This window comes from Molothrus ater, chromosome 30 (genome assembly GCF_012460135.2).
Source record: "Molothrus ater isolate BHLD 08-10-18 breed brown headed cowbird chromosome 30, BPBGC_Mater_1.1, whole genome shotgun sequence".
Taxonomy (NCBI): Eukaryota; Metazoa; Chordata; class Aves; order Passeriformes; family Icteridae; genus Molothrus; species Molothrus ater.
The window spans coordinates 2,470,636-2,487,994 of record NC_050507.2 but is presented as its reverse complement, the minus strand read 5'-3'; the positions used below and the strand labels follow the sequence as shown (position 1 = coordinate 2,487,994).

The following is a 17,359-nucleotide window of genomic DNA, read 5'->3' as shown; positions in this document are numbered from 1 at the left end:
GTCGGGGCTCGGCCGGGCGTTTTCCAGCTGGATTTGGGGTGGGAGGGGAGGAAAAGGCCGGATCCTGCCACAGGGAGAGGCTGAAAGCAGGAAATCCGGCAGGAAAGCTGAGGGGGAAACAGGGGGAGCAAAGTGCCCGTCCCAGGGGATCATCCCAAAGTGAGGGACAAGAAACGAGGGCGAGCAGCAAATCCCGGCCTCCACCCGCTGGGGAGGGGACGGGGCGGCTGTAAAGGGGCTGAGGAGCACCCCAAAAGAAGCCGGGGGGGATGGTTTGGTGATCCCATCCTCCATCCGCCGGGAGTGGGAACGGAGGGGCTGGAAAGGCGCTGCCGAGCCGCCCTAAAAATCTGTAGGGACTGTTTGTTCCTCCTGTCCTCCAGGCACTGGGAATGGGAATGGGGATGGGAATGGGGGGGCTGTAAAAGTGCTCCCAAGCACCCCTAAAAAATCGTTGTAGGGACGGTTTATTCCTCTTGTTCTCCAGGCACTGGGAACGGGCATGGGAATGGGGATAGGGGAGCTGTAAAGGTGCTCCCAAACACCCCTAAAAATCTGTAGGGACGGTTTGCTCCTCTCATCCTCCAGGCACTGGGAATGGGGATGGGAAGGGGGGGGCTGTAAAGGCCCTGCTGAGCAGCCCTAAAATTCTGTAGGGATGGTTTGTTCCTCCTGTCCTCCAGGCACTTGGGACGGGAATGGGAATGGGGATAGGGGAGCTGTAAAGGCCCTGCCAAGAACCCCTAAAAATCTGTAGGGACGGTTTGTTCCTCCTGTCCTCCAGGCACCAAGAACAGGAATGGGGATGGGAATGGGGGGGGGCTGTAAAAGTGCTGCCAAGCACCCCTAAAAATCTGTAGGGAAAGTTTGTTCCTCCTGTCCTCCAGGCACTGGGAATGGGAATGGGGATGGGAATGGAGGGGCTGTAAAAGTGCTCCCAAGCACCCATAAAAATCTGTAGGGACTGTTTGTTCCTCTCATCCTCCAGGCACTGGGAATGGGGATGGGAATGGGGGGGCTGTAAAGGCCCTGCTGAGCAGCCCTAAAAATCTGTAGGGACGGTTTGTTCCTCTCGTCCTCCAGGCACCGAGAATGGGAATGGGGATGGGAATGGAGGGGCTGTAAAGGTGCTCCCAAGCACCCCTAAAAAATCCTTGTAGGGTTGGTTTGCTCCTCTCGTCCTCCAGGCACTGAGAACGGGAATGGGGGGGCTGTAAAGGCCCTGCTGAGCAGCCCTAAAAATCTGTAGGGATGGTTTGCTCCTCCTGTCCTCCAGGCACCGAGAATGGGAATGGGGATGGGGATAGGGGGGCTGTAAAAGTGCTCCCAAGCACCCCTAAAAAATCGTTGTAGGGTTGGTTTGCTCCTCCTGTCCTCCAGGCACTGGGAACAGGAGTGGGAATGGGGATAGGGGGGCTGTAAAGGTGCTCCCAAACACCCCTAAAAATCCGCAGGGACGGTTTGTTCCTCCTGTCCTCCAGGCATGGAGAACGGGAATGCGGATGGGAATGGGCGGCTGCATCCCCGGCGCTCCTGGAAGGAGTTTTTGGGATCGCAGCAGCCGAGCGGGGCAGGGTTTCCCTTGGGAACGGCTCTGGAGCCGCTCGGCCGGAGCGCAGGAATGAGGAAGATGAGGGTTTTTCACAAGCCGGCTTTAAGAACACATTGAAATGCATCGGGATGGGAATGATTCACTGTCGCTCCAGCCCCCCCTTTCCGGGCTGGATCCCGGCCTGGCACCGCCAGAAATGCCGAGGGTTTTGGGAAGCACCGGGGCCCTCCCGCAGGGTTTGGGTGATTCCTTCCCACGATCCCGAGGCGGGAGCAGGGAGGGATCCATGGGGAGCATCCCTGCCCCGGAGAGAGCAGGAGGATCTCCCCTTCCAGCACCACGCGTGTTTGATGGAAATCAAACCCTTCCCTCAGATAAAACCCGGCTTAAACCTTTGGTGAGTCCCAGCATTCCCATCCTCAGGCGTGGGGGTCCCAGGGCTGCGTTTTTGGGGTGCTGGGGCCCAGAACTGGTTTGTGTTCCTCACTGGCAACGCCAAACTCTTCTCAATAAACCCTTCCCAAAGCTCAGCCCAGCCCCTGTTCCACCCAGCAGCGCCTGTTCCTCCTGTTCTCTTAAAGCCCAGTTTCTTTTGGGGAATTTAACCCCGGTTTTTGCCCTGAAGCCGCCCGGGAGCAGCAGCTGCTCCGTGGGAAGGTCGAGGTTGGCTTTGGGAAAGGCCCGGAGAGCTCTGCTGGGGGAGCCTCACAGCAAAGCTGGGCTTCATGAGGGGCTGGGTTAAAGCAAAACCGGACTTAAAGCAAAACTGGATTGAAAACAAAACTGTTCAAAGCAAAACTTGGTGTCATTCAAAGTTGGGTTTAAAGCAAAACCGAATTTAAAACAAAGCTGGGATTAAAGCAGCTCTGGATGTAATGCAAATCTGTGTTTAAAGCAAAATCACGTCTAAAGCAAACTCAATGTAAAGGAAAGCTGGTTTTAAGGCAAAATCAGCTTTGATTCAAAGCTGGGTTTAATGAAAAGCTGGACTTAAAGTGAAGTTGGGTTTAAAGCAAAGTGAGTTTAAAGCAAAACTAAGTTTAAAGAAAAGCTGGGTTTAACATAGGACTGGACTAAAGTAAAATCAGGCTTAAAGCAAAATTGTGCTGGAAATAAAATCGGGTCTAATGCAAAGCTGAGTTGAAGAAAAAATCGGGTTTAAAACAAAGTTTGGGTTAATGCAGAGTTAGGTTTCAAACAAAGCTGGATTTAAAGCAAAACAAGGTTTAAAGCAAAACAAAGTTTAAAGTGAAACAGGCTTAAAACAAAGTTTAATGCAGGACTAGTTTTAAAGCAGAACTGGTCTGACAGCAAAACCAGGTTTAAAGCAAAGCTGGGTTTAAAGCACAACTGGGTTTAATGCAGAGCTGATTTAATTAAAACTGAGTTCAAGGAGCGGCGGCTGCCGCCGGCCTGAGCCGGGCTTTGCGTGCTCGGGTCCCGCCCCTCCCTGAGCCCTGCGGGAGGGGAACGGTCACGGCCCGAGCTCCCGAGCCCCCAGACCCAATTCCCGGGGTGCCCCAGACCCAACTCCTGGGGCTCCCCCAGCCCCAATTCCCGGGGTGCCCCAGACCCAATTCTCAGCACCCCCAGACCCAATTCCCGGGGTGCCCCAGACCCAACTCCCGGGGCTCCCCCAGTCCTAATTCCCAGCACCCCCAGACCCAACTCCTGGGGCTCCCCCAGCCCCAATTCCCAGCACCCCCAGACCCAATTCCCGGCTGGCCCCCAGACCCAATTCCCAGCACCCCCAGCCCCCATTCCCGGTTCCCCTCAACCCCAACACCCGGGGCTCCCTCCCAGCCCCAACTCCCGGCGCCCCCAGCCCCAATTCCCGGGGCTCCCCCAAATCAAATTCCCGGAGCTCCCCCAGCCCCAACTCCCAGCTCCCCTAAACCAAATTCCTGCCTCCCCCCAGCCCCAGATCAGGGGGCTCACCCAAACCAAATTCCCGGCTCCCCAAGCCCCAGTTCCCGGCGCCCCCAGCCCCAATTCCCGGTCCCCCCCCCCCCCAGCCCCAAATTCCCGGCGCTCTCCCAGCCCCAATTCCCGGCGCTCTCCCAGCCCCAAATTCCCGGAGCGCCCCCGGCCCCAATTCCCGGAGCGCCCCCGGCCCCAATTCCCGGCCACCCCAGCCCCAATTCCCGGCGCTCTCCCGGCCCCAATTCCCGGCGCTCTCCCGGCCCCAATTCCCGGCCACCCCAGCCCCAATTCCCGGAGCGCCCCCAGCCCCAATTCCCGGAGCTCTCCTAGCCCCAATTCCCGGCGCTCTCCCAGCCCCAATTCCCGGCCACCCCGGCCCTAAATTCCCGCTCCCGGCCCGGCCGTGGCCCCGCCCCGCTCCGGCCCCGCTCCCGCCGCTCGATTTCCTCTTTTTTTAAAAAACCCCAAACAAATGGGATTGGATTCGCCCCGGCCGCGCTGAGTCACGGAATCCCCGCGCCCCGGAGCCGCCCGGCCCCGAGCCCCGGAGCCACCGCCGGGACACTTGGGGGGGCCCCCGGGGGTCCCCATCGGGCACAGCCAAGGTGGGTCGGGCAATTCCCGAGCTCCGGCCTCGCATTTGGGGCATTTTCAAGGACTTTCAGGCGCTTTGAAGCTCTCAAAACCTGGGAGTGAATCCAGTCAGGGGCTGGTTCTTCCCTGCCCCGGCTGCGACCCCAGCCCCAGTAATTCCAGTGCGTTACTGGTGCTGCGCCACCCCCCTCGCGCGGAGCCTTTTGGGGTGACTGGGGGGGGAAATCACGACTTTTATCCCTATTTTTGGCAGCTCCGAAGGAACCCGGAGCCTCACCTGGAAGGAGGCGCTGGAAGGAGGGAGCTCAGCCCCACCTGAGCGCAGGTGATGGGGCACTGAGTGGGAATTCACCGCTTTTATCGCTATTTTTGGCAGCTCTGAAGGAGCCCAAACCTTCCCCTGGAAGGAGCCGATGCGATGGAGGGAGATCAGCCCCACCTGAGCTCAGGTGAGCGCCTGGGGCCGCTTCTCCTCGCTCTTCCCACCTTCTCCACCCGGCTCAGCCCTCCCTGACCTCCCTCTCTCCCTGTCCCGAGGAAGACCCGACCACGCCGTACCTGAGGAAGGCTCCCACCCCCCCCGGCCATGAGGACGCCGACACCGCCGTGATCGCAGGTGAGGCCGCGGCTCCCGCTCGCCCCGGGGCTCAGCCCTGTGTTATTCGTTAATTAACCAATTTGACTAATAAGGAGAATTTATCCAGAATTAAAATACAATGGTAAAAAGGCCACAAGCAAAGATCAGGTCCTGACAGCGTTGGTAACACGGGGGGGCACTCTGGCTCCTCTGGCCATCACCAAGAGAAAACTCTCACAGAGTCTTTTTATAATTTCCAAGCTTCTGGGAGGGTTCCTTGCTTTCTTATCATTGATTTTATCCTTTTAGCATCTTCATGTAGTTTTTCCTTTCTTGCTGCTGCTCTTGCTGAAAGTTCCCCAAAACTGGTCAATAATTCACCTTGTTAGGGGAAAATCTCCTGAAATGCACATTCTAGGAGACCCAGATTTATCTTATTGATGATGCACATCGAATGCACATTGCTGGGGTTTGGCCAGAGGAATAATCCTGTGGAATTAACATTTCATTCAGGCTGGGATTTTGGTGCATATCGCTGTAATCTCATCAGAGGGAATTTCCCAAAGTAATCTCACCTGGTGAAAATCCTGGTGTACCAAAGGAGGGTTCTGGGGAAATTTCCTCTGTTAGGAAAATTAATCCACAAACACCAGAAGTTTATGTCCAAAAAGGAGCCAGAGGAGTCCTTTTGCTTTATTGCAATAAAGGCAGAGGCCATGGGGCATTCCCCTGGGATCTCTCAGATTTATGGAGGATGCAGCCTCCTTTTTATCCCAATTTCCCTCTCTTTTTCCCCATTTCTGAAGTGTTTGAGAGGTTCAGACTCCCCAGAACCCCTGATACCAAAGATTCCCCTCAATGTATAACCCTCCCTTTTCATTTTTAATTCTTATGGAATTTAGGGGTTTTTCTTCCCCATTGTTTCTTTCATCTTTCAATGTCTAATTTCATTTATCAGCAAACCTAAAGTTTATTTGTAAAATCAAATCTCTTTTTCCATTCATCAATCAGTGGAATCCTCCCCATTGTTTCTTTTATCTCCCAGTGCTGGTTTTATCTCCCAGCAGACCCAGAGCTGGTTTGGAAACACAAATCCACTATTTCCCTGATTAGATTACAGCGATATGCACCAAAATCCCAGCCTGAATGAAATGTTAATTCCACAGAATTATTCCTCTGACCAAACCCCAGCAATGTGCATTCGATGTGCATCATCAATAAGATAAATCTGGGTCTCCTAGAATGTGCATTTCAGGAGATTTTCCCCTAACAAGGTGAATTATTGACCAGTTTTGGGGAACTCTCAGCAAGAGCAGCAGCAGGAAAGGAAAAACTACATGAAAATGCTAAAAGGATAAAATCAATGATAAGAAAGCAAGAAACTCTTCTTGCTTGGAAAAGTGTGAAAAGACTCTGTGAGAGTTTTCTCTTGGTGATGGCCAGAGGAGCCAGAGTGTCCCCCCTGTGTCACCAACGCTGTCAGCCTGGGTCAGTGCTGATCTGAGCTTTGCTTGTGGCCTTTTTACCGTTGTATTTTAATTATGGAATTGTGAAAAACGCCAATCGTTCGTTTTTAAAATTTTGAAAGTTTAATGATAATAAAATGGTTATAAAAATAGTAATGCAATTAGAGTAATAATAATTTAGACAATTTGAATTGGGACAATATGGGACAATAGAAACAAAGAGTTACAGATAGTCCGGGTACCTTTTCTGGGCAAAATAAGCCCGAAAAAGGCCCCACATTAACAGAGGATTACCCTTAAAAGCAACAGCCTGTTGCATATTCATACACCTCATCCATGATGCATAAATTCCATTCAAACACAGGATTCTGTCTGGGCAGTGTCAGCTTCTTCCTCTGAATCCTGACAGCATCATCCTCTCTGAACGAGGCAGGAAGAAGTTCATTTCTCCTGATAATGGAGCAATAAATTCTCTTTCTCTGAAAGATTCAGGTGTCCTGTGGCTGCTATCTCAGTGCGAGTCCTTTCTTTAGGAAAAAAGTATCCCACATAGCAGAGTTTCTATTTTAACATTTTGTTATAACCTAAAACTATATTTAACGCACTACTTAGGAGAATTAATACAGCATCACTTTCTCACACAACACACACAATATTCATTTGAATATTTGCGAAAAGCCAATCATAAAATACGCATTTTTCACAGAATAAATTCTCCTTATTAATCAAATTGGCTCATATATTGGAATAATTACCAATATTGCCAGACAGGATGTGCCTGAGCTTGTCTGGCCCTTGCTGCTGAACCGAATAGCAGCAACTGTGGTGATTTCACCCCACAGACACCTTTGGCCAGCTGGGTGTGTGGGGTTTCACCCCTGAGAGATTTTTGGCTGCCTGGGTGCTGCAGTTGGCACATGGACAAGTCCAGGAGCTCTGGTGCTGCTGGGATGGAGCTTCCCCCATGACAGGGGCTGCTCCTCGGGTTTCCCTCTGCTGGAGAAGCTTTAAGGGGATGGTGAAGGAAAGGAGTCGGTTCTGCTGGAGGGTTTGGATCCAGAGCTTTATTCTGGCCTCTGAATGCAGCACCAGCTCCAACAGAACTCCCTGAGCCCGTGGCTGCTGCTCCTTTGAACCCCGGGGAGAGGGGCAGGGAAGGGGCAGGGAGCCACCAAGCAGGGACAGGAGGGGAGGGACAAAGGGACAAAGGACACCTGGGTGGCCCAATGTCCTCCAGGGGTAGAGGGCATCCTTTGGATCTGCCAATCACTCGAGGCCCTTCTGGAACAGCAGCCACGGGCTCAGAGAGTTCTGTTGGAGCTGGTGCTGCATTCAGAGGCCAGAATAAAGCTCTGGATCCAAACCCTCCATCAGAACCGACTCCTTTCCTTCACCATCGCCTTAAAGCTTCTCCACAGAGGGAAACCTGAGGAGCAGCCCCTGTTATGGGGGGAAGCTCCATCCCAGCAGCACCAGAGCTCCTGCAGGCCTGGACTTGTCTGCAGGGCCCAGCTGCAGCACCCAGGCAGCCAAAAGTGTCTGTGGGGTGAAACACCACACACCCAGGCAGGCAAAAGTGTCTGTGGGGTGATCCAAGTAGCCAAAAGTGTCTGTGGGGTGAAATCACCACACACCCAGCCAGCCAAAGGTGTCTGTGGGGTGATCCAGGTAGCCAAAAGTGTCTGTGGGGTGAAATCGCCACAGTTGCTGCCTTTTGGTCAAGCAGCAGGGGCCAGACAAGCCCAGGCACGTCCTGTCCAGCAATATTGGTAATTATTCTAACACATCTCACCTGTCACACCTGTGCCTGCCCTGCAGTGGTGATCACCCTGGTGTTCCTGACCCTGCTGACCGTGCTGGTGGTGATTGGGATTTACCTGTACCGGAACCAGGGCTCCTACCACACCTACGAGCAGCCCGAGCCCGACACCGCCCCGCGGGAGGAGCCTCCGGCCAAGGACAAAGAGGAATATTTTATCTAAGGACACGCCTGGGATCCACACAGCTCCCGAAACTCCCTGGAGATGGAGGCCTATGTGAATTGTCAGGAGTTAAGGATGCTGCCTGAATTCCCTGGCGTCAGGGATCTGCCCAAATTTCCCAGAACTGAAAGATCCCGGAGCTGAGGATCTGCTGAAATTCCCTGGAGGTGGGGGATCTTCCTCAGTGGGATCTGCTTAAATGCCCTGGAGCTGGGGCTCTACCTGCATTTCCTGGCTTTGGGGTTCTGCCTAAATCCCTTGGATTTGGGGATCCACCTAAATTAGAAACTGCCTAAATTCCCTGGATTTGAGGATCCACTTAAATTAGAAACTGCCTAAATTCCTTGGGGTTCTGCCTAAATGTCCTGGAGCTGGGATCTGCCTGAATCCCCTGGAGCTTGTGGTCTCCCCAAATTCCCTGGAGCTGGGGGTCTACATGAATTGTCAGGAGTTAAGGATGCTGCCTGAATTCCCTGGCATCGGGGATCTCCTCAAATTTCCTGCAGTTGGGGATCCACTGCAATATCCCAGAGCTGAGGATCTCCTGAAAATTTTTGGAGGTGGGGAATCTTCCTCAGTGGGATCTGCTTAAATCCCATGGAGCTGGGGCTCTACCTGCATTTCCTGGCTTTGAGATTCTGCCTAAATTCCTTGGATTTGGAGATCCACCTAAATTAGAACCTGCTTAAATTCCCTGGATTTGGGGATCCACCTAAATTAGAAACTGCCTAAATTCCCTGGGGTTGAGGTTCAGCCTAAATGTCCTGGAGCTGGGATCTGCCTGAATCCCCTGGAGCTTGTGATCTCCCAAAACTCCCTGGAGATGGAGGCCTATGTGAATTGTCAGGAGTTAAGGATGCTGCCTGAATTCCCTGGCGTCAGGGATCTGCACAAATTTCCCAGAATTGAAATATCCCAGAGCTGAGGATCTCCTGAAATTCCCTGGAGGTGGGGGATCTTCCTCAGTGGGATCTGCCTAAATCCCATGGAGCTGGGGCTCTACCTGCATTTCCTGGCTTTGAGATTCTGCCTAAATTCCTTGGATTTGAGGATCCACTTAAATTGGAAACTGCCTAAATTCCTTGGATTTGGGGATCCACCTAAATTGGAAACTGCCTAAATTCCCTGGGGTTCTGCCTAAATGTCCTGGAGCTGGGATCTGCCTGAATCCCCTGGAGCTTGTGATCTCCCAAAATTCCCTGGAGCTGGGGGTCTACAAGAATTGTCAGGAGTTAAGGATGCTGCCTGAATTCCCTGGCATCAGGGATCTCCTCAAATTTCCTGCAGTTGGGGATCCACTGAAATATCCCAGAGCTGAGGATCTCCTGAAATTCCCTGGAGGTGGGGGATCTTCCTCAGTGGGATCTGCCTAAATCCCATGGAGCTGGGGCTCTACCTGCATTTCCTGGCTTTGAGATTCTGCCTAAATTCCCTGGATTTGAGGATCCACCTAAATTAGAACCTGCTTAAATTCCCTGGATTTGGGGATCCACCTAAATTGGAAACTGCCTAAATTCCCTGGGGTTCTGCCTAAATGTCCTGGAGCTGGGATCTGCCTGAATCCCCTGGAGCTTATGATCTCCCAAAATTCCCTGGAGCTGGACTTCTGCCTAAAGCTGAGGATCTACAGGCTGATTTCGTTTGGTTTGAGTTTTTTTCTTCCTTAATTTATGAAGCCAACCATGGAAGGAATATGTGGGTGCCCAAGGGTAGGAAAAACCCCAAATACCCCCCAAAAAAGTAATATGAGGAATTTCCCAATGCAGCAGGAAAAAGGAAAGAAGCAGGAAAGCCCTGGCTGGCAGCAGCCAAAGGGGTTCTCAGAGGCCCAACAGAAATGTGTTACTTCATTTAAATTTTCAAAATAATCTTTATTTTGGTTTTTAGTATAAAAATCCACAAGTTCAGTGCAGCACAGAGAGTCCGAGAGCCAAGCTCAGGAACAGTCAGGGATGGTCACACACACAGAGAACACAGATTCAGATTAAAGTGAAATATTTAAGATAAAATAGAATCGAATCTGAGCTCTTCCTTCATCAAGTTACAACCAAAAAGAAGAAAAATACCCGACTGAGGATCCCTGAAGTGTTCCTCCCAAAAGCTTGTGGAGGTTTGGTTATCAATGCATTGATAAACCCATCGATAAACCCATTCACAAATACCCCATTCATAAAACCCACCTACAACCACCCCATTCATCAAAATCTATTTACAACCACCCCATTCATAAAAAATCCATTTACAACCGTCCCATTCACAAAAACTCCTCCATAAACCACCAATTTACACCTCATTGATAACCCCCAAACCATCCCGACCCTAAAGAGGGAACCCAAGGGATTTGGGTGCTCCCTGACACTTCCCACCCCCGGCACAGATGGAAACGGCCTCTCGGATTTAAGGAATTCGGGTGCAAAAAGGCCAGGTTCAAGTTAAAACCAAGCGTTTGCTAATTAAGCATTAATTAAACCTGGCTCTAGCTGGAATGGGGAGGATCCCACGGGAGCAGCAGCACGGCCCTGGCACCGCTCATGGCTTTGATTGGAGCTGAAGTGCAAAAAATCCAAAATTACTGGGAGGGGATTCAAAAAAATCCCAGGACAGAGGTTCCTGGAGGAAAAGGTGGGAGAGGGTGAGGGGGAACCTCGGGGCAGGCCAGGAAGGGCTCAGCTTTTATCTCTGGGAAGGGAATTTTGCCTCTGGGAAGGAATTTTGCTTTTGCAGAGGAGATTTTTGCCTCTGGGGAGGAATTTTGCCTCTGGGAAGGGAATTTTGCCTCTGGGGAGGAGATTTTTTCTGTTTCCTACCCAAAATCCACCTTTCCCAAAAAAAAGAGAACCCTGGATGGGTCCAGCAGAGGGATGAGGTGGGGAAACTCATCCCCAGGGCTTAATTAGGCCATTAATTAATTAGAGCTGCATGTAAATGAGGAAAGGGCGGGGCTGAGCTCACCCCCATTTGTGAAGGAGCCCCCCAAGTGACCAAACCCCCCCCCCCCCCCCGTCACCCCCTTGTGTCACCTGGGGGGGGGGGGGGGGGTCCCTCCCACCTTTGGGGTCCCCAGGCCTGGCGCAGGTACCTGGGGGGAGGGGCTGGGGGGGGACCCCAAAGGGGCAGGGGGGACCCCAGCACGGCCCCCCCTCACCAGAGGCCGAAGCCCCCCCCAGGCCCCCCCGGGAAGCCCCCCTTGCGCGGGGGCAGCAGAACGGCGGCTCCGGGCGGGACCGGCACCGGGGCGGCGCCCGCGGGGCACCCGGCGGGCGGCGGCTGCAAGGAAACAGGGACGGGTCACTGTCGCGATAGGGGAGGGGTCACTGTCGCGATAGGGGAGGGGTCACTGTCGCGATAGGGGAGGGACCACTGTCGTGATAGGAGAGGGGTCACTGTCGCGATAGGGGTGGCATCACTGTCGTGATAGGAGAGGGGTCATTGTCGTGATAGGGGAGGGACTACTGTCGTGATAGGAGAGGAGTCACTGTCGTGATAGGGGACGGGTCAGTGTCGTGATAGGGGAGGGACCACTGTCACGATAGGGGATGGGTCAGTGTCGCGATAGGGGAGGGGTCACTGTCGTGATAGGGGACGGGTCAGTGTCGTGATAGGGGAGGGGTCACTGTCACGATAGGGGACGGGTCAGTGTCGTGATGGGGTGGGGTCACTGTCGCAACAGGGGAGGGGTCACTGTTGCGACAGGGGACGGGTCACTGTCACGATAGGGGAGGGGTCACTGTCGTGACAGGGGAGGGGTCACTGTCACGACAGGGGACGAGTCAGTGTCGTGACAGGGGACGGGTCATCTTCACGATAGGGGAGGGGTCACTGTCGTGACAGGGGACGGGTCAGTGTCATGACATGGGACGGGTCACTGTCACGATAGGGGACAGATCACTGTCGTGACCGGGGAAGGGTCACTATCACAATAGGGGGACGGGTCACTGTCACTACACGGGGACAGCTGAGATCACTGTCATGACATGGGACAGGTCACTGTCACGACACGGGGCAGCCAAGGTCACTGTCACGACAGGGGATGGGTCACGGTCATGATAGGGGACGGGTCACTGTCAGGACAGGGGGACAGCTGAGGTCACTGTTGTGACATGGGACAGGTCACTGTCACGACAGGGGACAGCCGAGGTCAGCATCGCAACAGGAGCGGGGACAAGGCTGTGACAGGAGGGACACGAGGGCCCTGCGCCAGGGACAGCCGAGGGCAGCGTCCCACCCCAGCCCGCTGAGGGACAGCGACAGGGCTGGGACACAGCCCCGAGCCACCCCTGGGCCACCTGTGATCCCAAATCCCACCTGGAAGTGCCCAAAGCCACCTGGATGGGGCTGGGACTCACCTGGGCCAGGGCCGGGTGATCTTCAGGTCCCTCCCCACCCAAATCCCCAAACCCCACAGATCCACCTGCACTTCCTGGGATGCTGCCAGTGCCACCTGTCCCAAACCTTCCCACCTGTGCCACCCCCCCAGCTCCACCTGCCCTCACCTGGATCCTGGCACTCCCACCTGTCCCAACCCTTCCCACCTGTCCCAGTCCCACAGATCCACCTGCCCTCACCTGGATGCTGGCAGTGCCACCTGTCCCAAACCACCCCACTGTCCCAGTCCCACAGATCCACCTGCACTCACCTGGATAGTGCCAGTGCCACCCCAAAATTTCCCACCCCATCCCAAATCTCACAGATCCACCTGGTATCACCTGGATCCTGGCAGTGCCACCTGTCCCAAACCTTCCCACCTGTGCCACCCCCCCAGCTCCACCTGCCCTCACCTGGATCCTGGCCTGTCCCAAACCTTCCCACCTGTCCCAGTCCCACAGATCCACCTGCCCTCACCTGGATGCTGGCAGTGCCACCTGTGCCCAGCCTGGCAGCGCTGTCCAAGCCCCCCTCCAGCAGCACGGGGGATCCTGCTGGGTACACCTGGCCCAGGGGCAGAAAGGCCACGGGGGAGCCCAGGCCCGGCAGGGGCAGGGGCGGGGCCAGGGGCAGGTACAGGGACGCACCTGGGCACGCTGGGGACACGGGGGGGACCCCAGCAGCACCCAGGGGGACGAAGCTGAGACGGTAGAGCTGCAAAAACAGCGAGGAGACAGTGAGGTGACACAGGTGCCACCCCCCACAGACAGGTGTCACCTCACCCAGACAGGTGCCACCCTCACCCAGACAGGTGTCACCTCACCCAGACAGGTGCCACCCCCCCAGACAGGTGCCACCCCCCCCAGACAGGTGTCACCCCCCCAGACAGGTGCCACCCCCCCCAGACAGGTGTCACCCTCCCCACCCAGGTGTGCACCCAGCACCCAGGGGTCTCTCTGGCCCTCGGGAGTTTCCAGGGGGTGTCCAGGGGGGGGATCTCAGGGGTCTCTATCCCGGGGGGGGGAATCTCGGGGGTCTCTGTCCCATTTTGGGGGTCTCTGGGTGGTCTCTGTCCCATTGGGGTGGTCTCTGTCCCATTGGGGGGGTCTCTGGGTGATCTCTGTCCCATTTTGGGGGGGTCTCTGGGTGGTCTCTGTCCCAAGCCCCCCCCCCAGGCTCACCTGCCTGCAGGAGTTGGGGTCACCTGAGTTCCCCCCTGGGCTCTCATGGGGGAATTTGGGTCACCTGGGCCATGGGAGGGGGGGGTCCCTGCCCAGGTGAGCTCCAGGTTCCCCTGGGCCAGGGACAGGAGGGGTCCCAGGGTGAGGCCCCTCCAGACAGGTGTGTCCCATGTGTCACAGGTGTGCTGTGTGTCCCATGTGCATGTTCCGTGTGTCCCATGTGTCCCATGTGCATGTTCCGTGTGTCCCACGTGTGCCATGTGCCCCACCTGTGTGTCCTGTGTGTCCCATGTGTGTGTCCTGTGTGTGCCATGTGTGCCATGTGCCCCACCTGTGTATTCTGTGTGTCCCATGTGTGCCGTGTGTGCCATGTATCGACACGTCCCACGTGTCCCACCTGTCCTGTGTGTCCCACACATCCCACAATGTCCCACGTGTGCCATGTGTCCCATTTGTCCCGCGTGTCCCACACATCCCATGTTTCATGTGTCCCACGTGTCCCGCCTCTCCCATGTATCCCACATGTCCCACGTGTCCTCTCTGTCCCATGTGTCCCATGTGCCCTGTGTGTCCCATGTGTGTGTCCCACATGTCCCACCTACCTCGGGGTACGCAGGCTCAGGGTAGGGGGGCGGCTGCAGCAGGGGCAGAGCCTGGGGGTACCCGGGGGGGGCCGGGGCTGGGAACAGGGGCTGGGCTGGGAACGGCCCTGGGGGGGACAGAAATGGGTCAGGAGAGCCGGGACCGAGGGCTTGGGTTGGGACTGAGCAGAAAACTGCCCTGCCAGGAAAAGGCATCGCCCCTGGGCACTGTGCCCCCCCCGGGCATCGGCCCCGTGCCCTGTGCCCCCCCCCGAGCATCGGCCCTGTGCCCTGTGCCCCCCCTGGGCACTGGTGCCATCACTGCCCACCCTGTGCCCACCCCGAGCATCGGCCCTGTGCCCCCCCCAGGTGCTGGCCCTGCCGTGCACCCCCCAGGCATTGCCCCCGTGCCCTGTGCCCCCCCTGGGCATCAGCCCCATTACTGCCCACCCTGTGCCCTCCCCGAGCATCATCCCTGTGCCCCCCTCAGGTGCCATCACTGCCCCTGCCGTGCACCCCCCGGGCATTGCCCCCGGGCCCTGTGCCCCCCCTGGGCATCAGCCCCATCACTGCCCACCCTGTGCCCCCCCCGGGCATCAGCCCCATCACTGCCACCCTGTGCCCCCCCGGGCAGCTCCCCCAGTGCCCCCATGGCATCAGCCCGGCCTCAGTGTCCCCCCAGCGCTGCCACGCCCCCCTCCTCCCCTCAGAACCCCCCTACCCCTCTCATGGTATCTCCCCCCAAAGCCTCACCCCCCCCCGCGCCCCCCCCATGGTATCTCCCCCAGCCCCGCCTCCCGGCTCAAAGCGAGGCTGAGTACGCGTCTCCATGGCAACCCTGGCCCCGCCCCTCGCCCCGCCCCGCCCGCCCCTCACGCGCCCTTAAAGGAGCCGCGGCCCCGGGCGGCGCTCCCGGCCAGGCCCGGCGGCTCCGCTGAGGGCACCGAGGGCCCGGCCCGGCCTTGCCTTTGCCGTTCATGGCGGCGGCGGCTCCCGCGGGCACGGCGCGGGACGAGGAGGAGGAGGAGGCGGGGGCGGCCCGTGGGGGAGGGTGAGGGACGGGGCAGGAAGCGGGACAGGAAGGGAGCGTCGTGACGTCATCGCGCTCGGGGCGGGGCCACGCGCTCTTAAAGGGACCGCGGGAAACGTTGGGGGACGAAATGAGGGAGGGTCCCAAAGGGGGCGGGGTCACGATGGGAGGGGCTGGAGGGGAGGGATCCCAAAACAGGGTCTGGGGTCCCTAAACAGGGTCTGGGGTCTCTAAAGTGGGTCTGGGGTCCTTAAGCGGGGTCAGGGGGCCCTAAATCGGTCTGGGAGTCCCAAAAAGGGCCTGGGGGGTCTCTAAACAGGGTCTGGAGTTCTATATTTGAGCACTAATAAGAATTCATTAATAAGAATAAGAATTTAATATTAAAAATATAACATGAGAATTTAATATCAATTGCAGTTAAAATAAATATTTATAAAGTATTTATAAAATATCTATAAAACCTTTAGAGGTATATAATACATACTAGAATAATATATAAATATAGTAAATAACGTTAAAATATTAATACAATAGTGTAGTGTATAATACATAGAAATAAATATTAATAAGGACTAATGAATAAGACATTATATTAATTATTGTAATAATATATTAGTACAAAGATCATAATTATGCATTATTATATAAATATTTTATTGCATAATATGTAGATATATGTATATATTTAATATATTATATAAAATGTATTTTATATTTTTTATTTATTTTCTATTTATTTCTATTCATATATTTAAATATACAATATAGTAATATATTATATACACTCTATAAAATATAAATATATAATAAATTGAATAAATAAAAATATAATAAATAAAAATATATAATATAAATATATATATTTAAATATATTACTATATATATGGATATATGCCAATAAATTTTTATATAAATGCACAATATATAGCATAATAATATAATATATTTTTTAAAATTCAACAAATCTGATATAATAAGGGAATATATAGTACATAAAACAAATATAATGTGTATCACACATATAAATATAATATTATTATATTATTACATTATATAATTATAGCTAAAATTATAATTGTATATATATATATTATTACATATGAATAATCCATATATCTCTGTATGATTAAAGAGCCCCCTTAGGTTATGAAATGCCCCCTCAAAGTCTCAAATTCCCATTTTTGGGGGGGATTTTTTTCTCCCCGCATTCCGCCCCCACTTTCAGGACTCAAATCTCTCCTTTTCCTCCCGCTCATGAATAATGCAGCAGCTGCGGCATGAATATGCAAATGAGCCTGCTGGCCGTGGGGTGTGCTCATGAATAATTCATGAGGGGAAATGTTCCTCACCCTCAGAAGGCGCAGAAACGGAAAAAAATTCGGATTTATCTTCAAAGGGGGAGGGGGCGGGCGGGAGACACCGAGCTACGCTTAGACCCCGCCTAGAGACCCCAGACTCATTTAGGGACCCCCAGATCCCGCTTAGAGACCCCAGACCCAGCTTAGGGACCCCAGACTCATTTAGGGACCCCCAGACCCCGCTTAGAGACCCCAGACCCAGCTTAGGGACCCCAGACTCGTTTAGGGACCTCCAGACCCCACCTAGGACCCCCAGATCCCGCTTAGAGACCCCAGACCCAGTTTAGGGACCCCAGACTCATTTAGGGACCCCCAGACTCATTTAGGAACCCCCAGATCCCGCTTAGAGACCCCAGACCCATTTAAAGACCTCCAAACCCGTTTAGGAACCCCAGACCCATTTAAGGATCCCCAGACCCATTTAAAGACCCCCAGACCCGCTTAGGGACCCCAAACCCATTTAAGGACCCCCAGACCCATTTAGGGGCGCCCCTCCCTCCTTCCCCCCCGCCCCCCAAGCCCCCCCACTGAGTCTTTGTTAATTAAAATCCGCCCCCCCACCCGAGCTGTTTTCCTTTCCCCCGTACGCAAAACCATTCGCTCTATGCAAATGTATGCAAATGAGCCCGGGATTTAACTAGCTGTAGGTATTTAACGATTCGGATTAAATATTCATAATCACGGCAGCGCGTATGCAAATGAGCCCTGCAGAACTGGGCCGCGGCCGCCTATAACAGGTGCACCTGGGCT

General features: G+C 54.3%; 3 protein-coding genes across 3 annotated transcripts in view; 2 read left to right on the top strand and 1 right to left on the bottom strand.

Annotated features, from left to right (window-relative positions):
• The first annotated feature begins 4,470 nt into the window (after positions 1-4,470).
• SMAGP (small cell adhesion glycoprotein) lies at positions 4,471-8,204 on the top strand. Its single transcript, XM_036399815.2, has 3 exons — positions 4,471-4,518; positions 4,611-4,685; positions 7,931-8,204. Exons 1-3 carry the CDS (start codon positions 4,488-4,490, stop codon positions 8,092-8,094), a joined length of 270 nt encoding a protein of 89 aa, XP_036255708.1. The 5' UTR covers positions 4,471-4,487; the 3' UTR covers positions 8,095-8,204.
• A 1,740-nt stretch (positions 8,205-9,944) lies between these two features.
• Positions 9,945-17,206, bottom strand: DAZAP2 (DAZ associated protein 2). The gene is made up of 5 exons (XM_036399813.2): positions 17,197-17,206; positions 15,188-15,424; positions 14,243-14,349; positions 12,937-13,173; positions 9,945-11,361 (listed from the first exon to the last, which is right to left on the bottom strand). The coding sequence occupies exons 1-5, from the start codon at positions 17,204-17,206 to the stop codon at positions 11,236-11,238; spliced, it is 717 nt and encodes a 238-aa protein (XP_036255706.2). The 3' UTR covers positions 9,945-11,235.
• Positions 17,207-17,213: 7 nt separating this feature from the next.
• Positions 17,214-17,359, top strand: part of POU6F1 (POU class 6 homeobox 1) — a 33,404-nt gene continuing 33,258 nt past the window's right edge. The window contains 1 exon segment of the mRNA XM_054517686.1: positions 17,214-17,221. Within this exon segment, the coding sequence (XP_054373661.1) occupies positions 17,214-17,221 (8 nt within the window).

Coding starts and splice junctions, on each gene's coding strand:
- SMAGP (XM_036399815.2), top strand. CDS start 4,488: ATGGAGGGAGATCAGCCCCACCTGAGCTCAG. Junction 4,519..4,610: donor TCAGCCCCACCTGAGCTCAG/GTGAGCGCCTGG, acceptor GTCCCGAGGAAG/ACCCGACCACGCCGTACCTG. Junction 4,686..7,930: donor CGACACCGCCGTGATCGCAG/GTGAGGCCGCGG, acceptor CCTGCCCTGCAG/TGGTGATCACCCTGGTGTTC.
- DAZAP2 (XM_036399813.2), bottom strand. Junction 14,350..15,187: donor CGCCGCCATGAACGGCAAAG/GCAAGGCCGGGC, acceptor TGTCCCCCCCAG/GGCCGTTCCCAGCCCAGCCC. Junction 11,362..12,936: donor GTGGCACTGCCAGCATCCAG/GTGAGGGCAGGT, acceptor GTTTCCTTGCAG/CCGCCGCCCGCCGGGTGCCC.